General features: G+C 48.6%; 2 protein-coding genes across 2 annotated transcripts in view; one reads left to right on the top strand and one right to left on the bottom strand.

Annotated features, from left to right (window-relative positions):
• Nucleotides 1-10,716, top strand: part of RFC2 (replication factor C (activator 1) 2, 40kDa) — a 17,019-nt gene extending 6,303 nt beyond the window's left edge. The window contains exons 6-10 of the mRNA XM_008570793.1: nucleotides 1,525-1,625; nucleotides 4,997-5,154; nucleotides 5,379-5,444; nucleotides 6,939-7,182; nucleotides 9,392-10,716. Coding sequence (XP_008569015.1) covers nucleotides 1,525-1,625; nucleotides 4,997-5,154; nucleotides 5,379-5,444; nucleotides 6,939-7,182; nucleotides 9,392-9,531 — 709 coding nt within the window. The 3' untranslated portion in view covers nucleotides 9,532-10,716. The remainder of the gene's footprint in view (nucleotides 1-1,524; nucleotides 1,626-4,996; nucleotides 5,155-5,378; nucleotides 5,445-6,938; nucleotides 7,183-9,391) is intronic.
• Nucleotides 10,717-11,195: 479 nt separating this feature from the next.
• Nucleotides 11,196-14,503, bottom strand: part of LAT2 (linker for activation of T cells family, member 2) — a 10,678-nt gene continuing 7,370 nt past the window's right edge. The window contains exon 12 of the mRNA XM_008570780.1: nucleotides 11,196-12,077. The gene's annotated coding sequence lies outside the window, so the exon portion shown is untranslated. The remainder of the gene's footprint in view (nucleotides 12,078-14,503) is intronic.

The raw sequence follows: 14,503 nt of genomic DNA, 5'->3' as shown, positions 1-14,503 counted from the left end.
TCACAGTGGGGGCCAAGTTTCTAATACATAAATCTTGGGAGACAATTCAAGCTTCAGTAGTTTTGGGGGGACATAATTCAGTCCACTACAGGTAGAGTGCTTTGCTTTGCCAAATATGTTTTGACTTTGATCTCTAAATTCTTATTGGATTCTGTTAAATCACGAGAAAAAGCACTTTTGTGGTAGATTTGCTTATTGTGTCTTCAAAAAGCAGCGTAATAGGGGCCTGTGCCTTAAACCTTATCTTTATTAGGTAACTTACATTCGTCTAAGGCAGTTGGTTAATGTTTGTTTCAGCAAAACTTACATGAATTATTTAAATGAAATTTTTTTTATCGTGGTTAAATACACAGAAAATTTACCATTTTAATTACTTCAGAGTATACAATTCAGTGGCATTTAGCAGGTTCACAATGTTGTGCACTTGTCACCAATATAAATGAACAGTTTTAAGTCACATTCAAAAAGATATAGCTGTAACTTTTCTTTGAAGAAAATTTAGAAAATATTAATAGTTTGTTTTATTTTTTTCTCTTTTTCTACACTATTCATTTTTATATAGTTGAGATCATAATATATATAATTTTTGTGTTCTGGGTCTTGTGAACATAGTTTTGTTTTTTTTTTTTTTTAAGATGACCGGTAAGGGGATCTTAACCCTTGACTTGGTGTTGTCAGCACCACACTCACCCAGTTAGGTAACCGGCCATCCCTATATGGGATCCGAACCTGTGGCCTTGGTATTATCAGCACCACACTCTCCCAAGTGAGCCATGGGCCAGCCCTGAACGTAGTTTTTAATAGTTACTTTATATTCCATAGTATGTGCCTTAACCATTTTACTGTAACATTATTTATAGAAGCTAACATTTATTGAACACTTACATGTTTATTTACAATATGCCAGGCATTCTGCCAAACACTTCATGTGTTATGATCTCACTTAATTGTCATCACAAGCCTCTAAGAAGGCAGTATCATTATCTCTATCTTACGGGTGGTGACACTGAGGTTCCAATAACTTGCCCTGTGTTCCACAACTAGCATGTGATAGAGCTGCAGGTGGGGCCCAGGCAGCCTGGCTGCAGGGCCTCGGCTTTGGCACCTGTGGGCAGCCTGCCTGTGTGAGGCCCACACGGGGTCCTGGAGAGGCTGAGCTCAAGGTTCCCTGGGTTCCATTGGAAAAGTTGGCAGATGATGTTATGACTCTTGAGTTTTATATAATAAAGGAGCTGAAGAGAGTACTGATTCCTGCACATGTGCTGGCAGCCACTGTGAGGGGTGATTTTTGTGAATTTCACTTAAGGATTGTTCTTGGATGCTGTTAAGCAAAAATACTGTTTGGGCAGTCTTTGAGAGAGCAGCTTGTGGGTTTTAGCATTAGTGGGGTGGCCTGCCTAGTTTGAGACCCTTGTCCAGGACATTAGACATATCCTATGTCCTGGGTTATTGTAGAAGGAGGGATTTGTGTCCACCGGGCCCTGAATCCCAGTTGCCACCTGCCTCCTTGTGTTTTCTTTTCAGCATGACTGATGGAGCCCAGCAAGCCTTGAGGAGAACCATGGAAATCTACTCCAAAACAACTCGCTTTGCTCTTGCTTGTAATGCTTCGGACAAAATCATAGGTGAGTGTGGCTCTGAGTGGCTGGTTCACATAGTGCTCACTTTGGCTGCTTAGCAGCAGAAGAGCAGAGACTTTTTGATTGCCTACCATGGGCCAAGCACTGGATAGTCAATTTTTTATTTCAATTTTTTTAAATTGACGAATAAAAATTGTATACATTTATCATTTCAAAATGTACTCAGTTTTTTAATCTTTTGCGACTTTTTGATTGCCTACCATGGGCCAAGCACTGGATAGTCAATTTTTTATTTCAATTTTTTTTTAATTGACGAATAAAAATTGTATACATTTATCATTTCAAAATGTACTCAGTTTTTTAATCTTTTGCGATTCTGTGAGGAGGTATTATTAGCATCACTTTACATATTAGAAAACAGGAGCTCAGAGAGGTTGAGTAGTTTGCCCAAAGTCACATAGCAAGCGGAAGAGCTGGGACTGGAATCCCAGGTCTGTCTGACCTTTGCGCTCTCTCAGGCACATGTGCCGTTTTTGATGTGTTGTGCACAGTGTCGTCATCACTGTTCCTCACCAAATACACTCTTACACTTTTCTTGTGCTGTGTGCACTTGGCACAGACTGTATCTGTGCACTGAGCTTTGTTATCACCAGGAATTGCCTCTCCTTTTCACGTGGTACACCTCTGAAGTCTTCTCTCTGACCTCAGAGTTGGTCCTTCCAGCTCTCCCTCCCGGGAGCCTGTCTGTGTCCTGGTGCTCTGTGCCTTCCCATCTCAGCAGTGCTCCACAGGCCCGTGGCTTCCTGCTGGCTGCACGCCCTTCCCTTTGTGATGCAGACTGCATGCCCACCTGCATGCTCTCTCTCTACCCTGTCCCATGGCTTTCCTGTCTGTCCCATTGTCCTCGCCTTCCTTGTGCCCTGCTGAGCCCTGCTGAGCCCCACTGTATGAGCTCATCCTTCTGACTTCCCTTTCTCCACCTAGGCCTGTGCGCTGTTGCAGACAAGCACTTCACCAAATGGGAGGCCCCCAGATGCTGTTTCCAGCCTCTGCAGGGCTCTCAGTGTTGCCAGGAATTCTTTTTTGTGGGGCAGCTGGTAGGTATGGGGATTCGAACCCATGGCCTTGTAGTTATAAGGTTGCACTCTAACCAAAGACAGATCTTTTAGGGCAGGAGTGGTGTTATACTTACAGACCCACCCCCACCCCGAGATGTAGCTGGCAGAGGGCTGTGCTTTAGCAAGGTTGTTTAGTGATTTGAAACTGCAGTTGTTGGTGGAGAAAGCTCTGACCTTCCCTTTTCATGAGATTAATTTTTCTGATACATTCAGCATTCTGATTATTTTAATTGTCTAAGGGGATATAGCAAACAGGTAAGTGAAAGCCTTAAAGAAATTTATCTTTGCTTTAGAGGAAGTGGATCATGATCCAATTCCTGCTGAGTTGATTTTTGAAACTTTTCCTCCTAGAGTCATACCACTTAAGAGAGAAGTGTACTTTCTTTGAGGAAGGCCATGGCTGCCTGATCTGACACTTATTTAAATTCTGTGCATTAAGCTTTTGGTACTTCTCAAGAGAGAAAAACCTACTAAAGGAAATTTCTGATGTAGTTTGAATATTAATTGCTTTTAGATACAAGCTCCAGTTCCTAAGCGTAATGTAATTAAATATGTAAATGAAGTTCAGTTGTGAAGCTTCCTGATTTCAAATAAGTTGAAATGGACTACCTGTGTAGAAAGCTGCTCTTTTAAGAGGTCTCATCCATTTGGCAAACACTGAGCACCATTTATGTGCAGAGCAGCCGCTATATGCAAGGCATATGTACATATGTCCACTGTGTAAGCTGGAAGCTACAAATCTGCCTGAGGCTCAGCCCCTGCCTCCCAGGAGCTCCCACAAGAAAAGGAGAGGTGACTCCCCCAGCTAGGAAGGTCTGTGTCACCCCAAGTTCTTTGCTCACCACCGCAGCCAGCCTGTTGACAGAATCACATCCAAAGTCCTCCTGCTTCAGCAGTGTCTCAAGCTCCCACCCCTCCTTCCCTCACCCCAAGCTTGTGGTCTGTCTCTCTCTCCCCTCGATGGGTGCAGTGTTCCCTGGGCTTCTCTTGCACCTGAGTCACCAGATGGCCTCCAGGGTCATCTAAGAGCAAATCTGCCCCTGCCCCTCTGCTGCTGCACCTTCAATGGACTCCCGTTGCCTGCATGGTTTCCAACCACTGCATCCACACACTGAGGGGGGATGGCTTGTTTTCTGCAACTAGATTAATAGGAGTAGGTGTTTCTTGAAATCGTGTGTGAGAACAAAGCAGAGAGAGGCCACTTCAGTCTGGGGTGATCGGGCCAGGCTACACAAGGAGGTAGGTTTGCAAGGTGCACTGAAAGACGGTTGTGGTTTAGACAGGAAGACACTGGGAAAGAGGTCATCCTCGGTGGAGAGCCCACCAGGAGAGGGCAGAATTGTCTTGTTCCAGGGGAGACGAGGAACAGACGTGGGTTTAAGAGAGAGAAAGGTGAGGTTTGCAGAAGAGTTTAGGTACCAGGATAAGAGTCTGGACCATATGGGAGAGTTGGTATTAGGGGACTGTCGAAGGGTTATCCTTACAGGAAGAGGTGACAGGTAAAATATTTTTAGGTTTAGAGTGTCATTTTTAGGTCTGGAAGAGCAAAAAGAAAAAGTTTTTAAAAGAAGAAAACAGCATTTTTAGGAAGGCCAGTGGCAGCAGCACAGAGGAAGAATCAGAGAGAGACCAATTAGGGTTTGGACCTAGTAGAGAAGTGATTGTAGTAGTCTAACATGAAGGTAAAGGAGAGTTCCAGGACCCTGCGTTTGTCTGTCTGGAGGTTTTCAGCCCAGCTGTGCATCAGACTCTCCTGTGGAGCTAGGATGGAAGTGTGCAGGTGTCTCGTTTCTGCCCCCGCCTGACTGAATCATAGTCTGCCCAGAAGGGCCTTATGTCCAACATGCACCGTGATTCCAAAGTCCACACGGCTGGCCGGGACTCAGGGCTCATGACATATGGCTCTGTCTGTCCTGCAGGATCATTTCCCCTTCTGCAAGCCGTGGCTATCCAGGGTCGTCCAACATGCACCGTGATTCCAAAGTCCACACGGCTGGCCGGGACTCAGGGCTCATGACATGTGGCTCTGTCTGTCCTGCAGGATCATTTCCCCTTCTGCAAGCCGTGGCTATCCAGGGTGCTGGGCAGTGCTGGCTGAGGCCTTTTGTTGCTTATTGGTTGGTATTCTGAAGTGTAGCCCTGTTTTACCAAGTCACTCTTGAGCGCTTGCTGGCAGGAAGAGCAGCGCCAGCATGGCTGGGCCGTGTGGACTATGCAGCTGTGTCCTGGTAACCAAAGTCTGACAGGGTGACACAGCCTCCACCAGGGAGGCCTCACGTTCTGCCTGTCTTTGCCCAGAGCCCATTCAGTCCCGGTGTGCTGTCCTCCGCTACACCAAGCTGACTGACGCGCAGATTCTTGCCAGGCTACTGAATGTCATCGAGAAGGAGAAAGTGCAGTACACGGACGATGGCCTGGAGGCCATCATCTTCACCGCCCAGGGAGACATGCGGCAGGTACACGGCCTCCTGGGCCTGCCGGGCCCCTCGTTTGGGGGACGAGGGAAGTGACTGGGCACAATGACTAGGCCGAGTGGGGACATGGGACTGGCCCTGCTGGGGCTACGCACTGCTGGAGAGCAGGCCTGGAGGGAGGGTGGCCTTGCTCAGACCCCAAGAAGAGAGGTGAGGAAAGGCAAAGATTTAGAAGTCAACCCTGCCGCGTTCATGTTCCTCAACAGGCGCTGAACAACCTGCAGTCCACCTTCTCGGGATTTGGCTTTATTAACAGCGAGAATGTGTTCAAGGTACAGAAGCCGGTTTGGCACCACCATCTACAAAACAGTTGTTCACCTGCCAGTTCACCTGCCGTGGCCAGCGGGGTAGGAGCAGACTGTGCAGGCAGACAGGGGACACTCAGCCACTGTCACGGGGCTGGGCTTGCCTCTCTGGGAGGAGGGTGCTGGGAAGCTTGCACTACTCCAGCTTTTTTTTTTTCCCGGTCACTGCTTTTACTTTGGAATGTCACCTGGGTGTGGACAGTGGAAGGACCACTGATGCATCAGGCCTGGTGCTGGCGCTTTCAGATGCATCTTACTGGTCCCCGCAACCTCCCTGCACAGAGATGTTCTTACCGTCACTCTGTGGGTGAGGAACTGGGCTCAGGTGGCTTGTCTGAGGTCACTTGGCTGCTAAATGGCAGGAAGGAGCACGGCGGGCATGTTCCACTCAGCAGCTTTGTGACCCCACACCCGGAGATTTTCTGCAGCACTGCATCCTGCTCACCACTTTCTACCCACCAAGGGTAGGTGGCAGTCCTCCCCAAAGCCAGGCTGAGGAAAAAGTCCTCACTCTTCCACACTGGGGAAGCATTTAAATTTTGGGAATTCATTTGAAAACTGGCCACCACACCCTGACAAGTCAGCATCTAAATGCCATTTTGGGGTAAAAATTACTTACTTTGGGTAAAAATTGGGTAGGGCTGTCCAAGCTTTCAGTTGTTTCTTACCAGGTTTGTGGGTAGTGAAAGCCGTGTTAAAAGCATCTGTTTAGACCTTGGCAATGAACATGTTTTCAAAGATACTTAGGAAAGGGAAACTTGCTTAGTAACTGATAGTTAAATGACTGATAGTTTAAATAACTTAAACTTAGTAACTGATAGTTAAGGCCCTTTCTTGTCGTGGAGCAGGCATTGAGGCCTCCTTGGCTTCCACTGGGAAGACAAGGACAGGCATAGATGCCGTCCCAGGATATTCGTTCGGAAGATTTAGATGCGATATTGCACCAGAGGCAGAACCTAAGGCCAGTGGAGGGCACTGCAGCAAGGCTGCCTTGGGCTCAGGGAGAGCTGAGCCACCCAGCACCACCCTGTGGTGAGCAGCTCAGCACACTCTTCAGCTCATCACACTGAGGCTGGGGGACCCTTTGCAGGGAAAGCCGATTTCTGTTCCGGGGGCAGATGGCCCAAATGACCTCTCAATTATTAAGTGGGCTACAAGTAGTTCTGGGCAAATGATCCCCCAAGTGATCTAAGACAGATGGCTTTAAAGCTGCCCCTGAGTGAAGGTTTTTTATTGGTCCTTGGTTGCTTTATTGTTAATGCTCTTGTGTTTGAGAAGTTTGTAATCATGATGTTGGAAGCTTTTCTATTTCGTGATTTCTTTGGTGGCGAAAGGGACTTTCCCAGACTTCTTTCTGGTTGCTGGAGAATCTGATGAGAACAGTGAGCTGAGAAGCTGGTCACATAGATTGCCCACAAGCTGGTCCCTCCCACCCAACGCCTTTCTTTTCGGTTTGGTCAGGTCTGTGACGAGCCGCACCCCCTGCTGGTGAAGGAGATGATCCAGCATTGTGTGAACGCCAACATCGAGGAAGCCTACAAGGTTGGGCCCACCCCCTCCTGGTTCAGGAGGCACCTGTCACTCCTGGAGCAGGGCAGCAGGAGCCCTCCTGTTGCTGGGGACTTTACAAACATCGAGGAAGCCTACAAGGTTGGGCCCACCCCCTCCTGGTTCAGGAGGCACCTGTCACTTCTGGAGCAGGGCAGCAGGAGCCCTCCTGTTGCTGGGGACTTTACATGTGTTGCTCCACTTAGTTCTTAAAGTCATGCTAGGAGTTGGGTGCAATTTACAGATGAGAAAACTGTCATTGAGAGAGGCTAAATTCCTTTCACTGAGTCACCCTGTTTAAAAGTAGTAGACCTGGGGCCGGCTCCATGGCTCACTTGGGAGAGTGCGGCACTGGTAGTGCCGAGGCCGCGGGTTCGGATCCTATATGGGGATGGCCGGTGCACTCACTGGCTGAGCATGGTGCGGACCACACTGTGCTGAGGGTTACCGGTCAAAAAAAAAGTAGTAAGGGCCGGCCCGGTGGCGCACTCGTCCCTTGGGATGACTCTCTTCATTAGAAGTCCTGTTAGTCAGATTAATTGTGGTATACTTTACATAGAGTAAAATTCACCCTTTTAGGTACCTTCTGTTGGCAAAAGCCTTCAGTTGTATAAATACCACCACAACAAAGATATTAATTGGGGCTGAGCCCGTGGCGCATTCAGGAGAGTGTGGCACTGGGAGCGCAGCAGCACTCCCACCGCAGGTTCGGATCCTATATAGAAAGAACGTGGGCCATGGCGTGGTTTTCTTTGTTTTGCTCACAGGTCTGTTCAGAAAGTGTTCCCGACAGCAAAGGGAGGAAGGGTGGCTGATCATGCTGAGGGCAGAGAGTTGGCTTCACAGTTGTGGCAGGCAGCGACCTGAGTGTCCCTTGGGATGACTCTCTTCATTAGAAGTCCTGTTAGTCAGATTAATTGTGGTATACTTTACATAGAGTAAAATTCACCCTTTTAGGTACCTTCTGTTGGCAAAAGCCTTCAGTTGTATAAATACCACCACAACAAAGATATTAATTGGGGCTGAGCCCGTGGCGCATTCGGGAGAGTGTGGCACTGGGAGCGCAGCAGCACTCCCGCCGCAGGTTCGGATCCTATATAGAGATGACCGGTGCGCTCACAGCGCTCACTGGCTGAGTGCGGTGCGGCTGGTCTCAAAAAGGACAAAAAAAAAAAAAGATATTAATTGTCATCCCAGAAAAATTCATGTGCCCTTTGAAATCAGCTCCTCCCCAATCTCCTGGAAACCACTGATCTGTTTTCTGTGGTGGCAGAATTTTCCAGAATATCCTATAAATAGAATCATGCTTTTGCGTCTGGCCTCTGTCACTTAGCTCAGTACCTTTCAGATTTGTGGGTGCTGTTGCATGCATCAGTGTTCAGTCCTTTTTCATCACTGAGTAGTGTTCCATTGTATGACTGACTGTACCACAGTTTGTTAACCTGCTCACCAGCTGAAGACATTTGGGTTTCCAGGTTATGGTGACTATGAATAAAGCCACTATAAACATTTGCATACATGAATTCATATGAGTGGGAACATAAGTTTTCATTTTTCTTGGGTAAATTCCCAGGAGTGAGATTGCTTGGTCAAATGGTAAGTGTGTGTTTAATTTTATAAGAAACTGCCAAACTGTTTTCCAAAGTGGCTGTAGTATTTTGGATTCTTGCCAGCAATGTGAGCATTCCAGATGATGGACATCCTAGCCTATGGAATGCTCAATTGGGTTTTTTCAGCTATTCTAATAGCTGTATAAGGGTATCTCATTGTGGCTTTAATTTGCATTTCCCTAATAACTAATGATGTCAAGCATCTTTTCATGTGCTTATTTGCCATTCATAATCATCTCTGATGAAGCATCTATTCAAATCTACCCACTTCTAATTGGGTTGTTTTCTTATTACCGAGTTTTGAGAGTTCTGTATATATTCTAGATGCATGTCCTTTATCAGATGTTCAAATATGTTTTATAAATATTTTCTTCCCAGCCTGGCTTTTTTTTTTCTTTTTCTTCTCATCTCTGATGAAGCATCTATTCAAATCTACCCACTTCTAATTGGGTTGTTTTCTTATTACTGAGTTTTGAGAGTTCTGTATATATCCTAGATGCATGTCCTTTATCAGATGTTCAAATATGTTTTATAAATATTTTCTTCCCAGCCTGGCTTTTTTTTTTCTTTTTCTTCCATTTTCTTGACAGTATCTTCTGAAGAAATAGCATCCTTTTAGGAAATGAATTGAACTTTAGTTAAACATAATCACTATGTCTTAGCGTTCATTTTCCAACTGTATTTTGAGTTCGTTGTATCAATTTTGAGCAAATCATTAGTTCACATTTAAAAAAAACTCCCTCACTTATTAACCAGATTTAAATTTTTCTTTTTTGTTTTTTCAGGAAATTGGATACACTCACATGAGGGTAGCAGAAGGTGTAAGCTCCCTTCTGCAGATGGCAGGGCTCCTGGCCAGGCTGTGTGAGAAGACAATGGCCCCGGTGGCCAGTTAGAGTGGAGACTTGGACTGATTCCATTGCAAGAGTCCTCATCCCTGAAATGCAGGACGCTTTAGGCTGGCTAGACACTTTTTACTACTTTTCACTTTACACTCTGGCTGTCATGTTGTTTCTAGCACATCTCTGCCCCACAGGCGTTTGCATTCAACCTCAGACTCATGGATGTGGTGACGGGTGGGAAGGCACCAGAGAGGCTCAGGGGCCCCACCCTGGCCTGGGTGTGTGTGGGCGTTTCAGCTAATAAAACCTTACAATGTCTGTCAGAAATAAGGTCACATGAGGCAGGCCTCAAGACTAGCTTCCTGTCTCTCGGGCCCTTAGCACCCTACAAGTAGATAGTAGGCTGGACAGGCTATTCTCAATTTTTCTAGAAGCCTGAAGGGATTAGTTCCGTGGGGCGAGGGCAGGCTTTGCTGTAATTTCCTGCAGGACTGCAGCGGGTCGCAGGCTCTGAGTGGAGGACACAGCACAAGCCCTCAGGAGAGCTCCAGCCTGTCGCCTTTCCCGCAAAGTTGTGTGGATGCCTTGCTTTAGATTCCCCAGCAAGTTTGCTGTTAACTTGTAGAATTGTCTTTTTGTTTTTTGCAAAGTAGTATTTTTTCCACTTTTTAAATTATGAAAAATTTCAATTGTTTATAAAAGTAGAGGGAATAACACGGCGAACCTTCATGTACTCATCATCCACCTGAACGATGATGTTATTAGCACGGGGCCAACCTTGTCTCCTGTCTCCCTCCTGCCACCCTGCTTGGCTCTCAGACTGCTTTGAAGCAAATCCCAGGCATAGTTTCAGAACGATGTTTTTAAGGGGGTGGAGGTGACAGCTTCCATGACTGACACAACATGGTCTCATGTGGAAAGCTGTCATTGAAACACCTTGCAAGCATGCTGGCCCGTGGACAAAGCTGCTGAGTGTGACTGTATGTGCCTGTGCTGCCGAGAGCTGGCAAAGCTGGGCAGGCTCTTGGGCTTGCTCTTCCCTTGAGTTGTGGGTCACAGATGGCCTCATGTTCTAGTCTGAATTTTTGGGAGCAGGCAGGTCAGGACCCTGAGTGGGGACCCTAAACAGACCCAGGAAAGTTTCCAGTGACTGGCTCTTTGGGTTAGGGTTTCAGTTAAGGGGGAAAAATTTAAAATAATTAAAGCCCTCAGACTGCAAGATGTTTTAGTTTTACAAAATGCTTTTGCACAACTCCATCTTATTTTTTTAATCGGGAATCTCATGACACCTGTGAGGTGGAGGAAGGGCACTGGGCCCAGAGAGGCATCTGGGATCCCACAGCTGGTGATGGCAGAGGCAAGAGTGTTTTCTCCAGCACTGGAGCCCACCACAACCCCTGCACCTCTGCTCACACCCAAGCTCACGGGAGGCTCTTGTCTCTGAGGTTGTGAGGTCAGGACCAGATGTGAAGTTGCAAGTGGCCAACAGTTGGGTCCTAGTTCTTTCTTCTCATTTCTTAATTTGTGGCATTAATTTCCTCTCATGGAAAAAATCAGTGGCACCCTGGGAAGAGGGCTGGACTCAGGGACCAAGTTCCTATCCACGGCCCTTCCTCTGTATGGGCCTCAGGCTCCCTTTCTATTAAATAAGAGGCTTGGTCTTTGTTCCCCTGAAAAGTTTTTTTACTTGAAGCAAGGGAAAGCAGACACAGAATTGGTGCTCTTAAACTAAAATGGTTTATTGAGATGTTTTGATTGGAGGAGGCATTTTATTTCCCTGACTAGAATTTCTGACTCGGGGGCCCTTTGGGTCCCTGCTCTTCCCATGAGATGGTCACGTCTTGGTCTGATCAGCTCAGCCGACACCAGTCCTGGAGCAGAGGAGGGTTCCAGGGCAGTGGAGGGGCACTACTGCTCTAACTCCGCCCCTCCCGCCCTTCTGCAAAAGTGTGGTGCACTTTTATCCACAGCAAACAGTATCTCCATTGAGGAGGTGTCATGAAGATGGCCATGGCCTCGTTATCCTAAGTGATCTGAGGTCCAGAGAATGGAGAGGCCCCTGCTAAAAGGCGAAGGAGAGCCAGGGCTCCCCCAGCTTGTGTGCTGGGCTTCGGTACCTAATGCTGTGTGAGATGCGACGGAAATCTCTACCCTGAAATTCAGAATATTAAATATGGCCCTGCTTATATAAATTAACTGTACAATGTTATGGATCATTAAAAAATGCCAACAACCAACATTAGTAAGCAATTTGGATCCAAGTCCAAAGCAGAAAAGGACACAAATACCAGTGCTGTGCAACATTTTCGACATGGGGATGGGGAGGCAGCTTGCCCTAAACTCCCTGCATCTGATCGGAACAGGAGCCATGTTGCTCTTGGCACCAGGCGTCTGCCCCATCCCAGGGAAACTGGGTCGAGGAGAGAGTACTGGTTGTGGGGCTGCAGCCCCACATGGAACTGTCCTTCCCCAAGCTGTGTCCTCAGGGTGTGTTGGTGCCCCTTCCAGGAGTAGCTGTGGCAGGGGCCTAAGTTGAGCAGCTCTGGAAAATGGTCCTTGGGAGGCAAACTGTCCCATGAGCTCAGCAGTTCCCTTGGTCCCTTCAAGGAAGAGGAGAAGGAAGAGTTCGTTACAAGGAGAAGGTTTGCCTTGGCTAGTGTGTTCCCTCAGGACCAGAGGGGTTGGTTGGGGTCAGTGTTCGGCTGCCTGCTGGCTAAGAAGAGGTGCCTAAACTGTTTCTTATTCTGGGCAATTCCACATTGAGTCTGAAGTCCTGCCTGTGCCCCTTGTTCTGGACCAAGGCTTGGGCTGTTCGACTTACCTGCAGCGCAGGGGTTCCCTCTGTGGGATGGCCTGCAGCCTTCACTTGAACGCATCCCGTGACCGGTGTATACACAGAGAGGACCCACCTCGACCCTGCCTTCCGCCGCGTCTCATCACCCCAGCGGCTGGGCCCCCCAGCCTTTCATCAGCATAGTGGATGCTTCTATGTGCAGGTGGGTTTGGATGTGATGTGTCTGTCGGCCACAGCCTGACCACGCACTTGCCCCACTGCAGCATTTCTGCCATTTTAAAAACGTTCACAACCCCTCCAGCGCCTGCCCCATTTCTCTGCTCCCCTCCAAATTGAAACCTCTTGAAGAATGATCTCTACCTGCTGTCCTTGCAAACAGGCTTTCTCCCACCATGTCCCCCAAACTCGTCAACCATGTCCATCATCGCTCAGTTCTGTCACCCCGACCTCTCTGCTGTGCTCAGCCACACCCTCCCTGAGTCCTGTCATGGGCTCCAGGACACTCCCACCTTCTGGCCTGGGAGGGGCCAGAGATCAGTGCCAGGCCTTGTTGATGGTCAGCCCATCCTCTGACTTTCAGCACATCCAGCTACAATCTACTCCCTGAGTCCTGTCATGGGCTCCAGGACACTCCCACCTTCTGGCCTGGGAGGGGCCAGAGCTCAGTGCCAGGCCTTGTTGATGGTCAGCCCATCCTCTGACTTTCAGCACATCCAGCTACAATCTATATTTCTAACCTGATCCTCTTCTCTGAGTCCAGGCTCAGATAGTCACCTGCCCGTTTCATATTCCACCTGGATGGGCATCTTCAGCTTAGCATGTCTGGAAATAAACTCCCAGCCATTCCCACAAAACCTGCTGCTCCTACACCTTACAGATCTCCCTTGCTGACAGTGACACCCTCTCGTGGCTCAGGCCAAAGCTGCCTGCAGTTCTCAACTGCTGTCTCACACCCACCCCAGTGCAGAACACATCTGTTTCTGCCCCCACCCCCACTGCCACCAGCCTGGGCCACATTCCTCTGGCACTGGATTCTTGCTCATCTCCTGCCTCCACTGCCACCAGCCACCCTTTAGAAACAGCAAGTCACTCTTCTGCTCAAAACCTTCCCAGGCCCCTCCCTCCCATCTCCCACAGTCAGAACCCAGGTGTGGGCCCTGCCTAGCAGCTCCCCACCTCCCACCTCAACTCCTGTCACTCTCCTGTCATTTGCTCCTCCCCAGCCCCCAGGTCTCCTTGCTGTTGTGGGACTGTGTGCTCCTGCCCTGGGGCCTCTGCTGTTCCCTCTGCCTAATGCCCTTCCCCCAAAGGGGTGACAAAGGGAGCTCCGGGAAGGCTTCCCTGGCCTCCGTATTTAAATTGCAACACCCCCCTCTCACCTCCAATTCCACATTCCTCCTCCCCATCCCCCGCCCCTGCTAATCTCCATAGGACTTCTCACCAGCTAACATACCGTATTTTCTTACCTGATTTACCTCGATCTTACTGTTTTCTTACCTATCTTCTCTCCCACCAGAATGTAAGTTCTAAGGGGTCAGGTATTTTTGTGTACTTTGTTTACACTGTGTCCCAGCACCTAAAGCAGGGCTTGCCCATCGTGCAGGTGCCCAGCGAGTGCTGGGGGAACGAATGCCCATGGGGCCCTGCACACTGGGCTCCCACTTCTGTGGCTGGGGCTGAGCAGCCCAGGCCACCCGCTAAGATGACTGCCGCGTCTCCCAGCTCAGGACTTTGCACAGCCTTCAAAGGCCCTCTGCAGTTGACCCTGCTTCCCAAGCAGTGGACACAGCCTGGGCTGCAACATCTGACTGCTAGGTTCTTGTCCCCTACTCCGCTTACTCTCAATGTGACCTTGGGTAGACAGCTTGGCCTCTCTGCGCCTTTGGGGTGCCAAGAGATGATGTGAGCACCACACTGGCCTGCAGGTGCCTCCTCAATGCGTTGCAACCACTACTGTCATCTAATCTCCTAGTCCCCCGACTCCTGCCTCTGCTTCCAACATTGACCAAGCTCCTGCTGTGCTGACATTTGGTATGCAAAGAGCAGGTGCCATGAGCTCCATTTTGCAAGTGAGGAAATAGGTTCTGGGAGGTTGTCAGCTGCTGAAGGTGGCACAGTGAGGAGTAGGTGGCGGGGCCGGGAGCCTACCCCAAGCCCACCCTTTCACCCTGCAACTTTACCAGACTTCTCTGCTTGACACCTCAGCAGCCTCAGACCCTGTGCCTGTTGCCA

This window comes from Galeopterus variegatus, unplaced genomic scaffold (assembly GCF_000696425.1).
Source record: "Galeopterus variegatus unplaced genomic scaffold, G_variegatus-3.0.2 Scaffold631, whole genome shotgun sequence".
NCBI classification, from domain to species: domain Eukaryota; kingdom Metazoa; phylum Chordata; class Mammalia; order Dermoptera; family Cynocephalidae; genus Galeopterus; species Galeopterus variegatus.
This window is presented reverse-complemented; position numbering and strand designations above follow the sequence as displayed.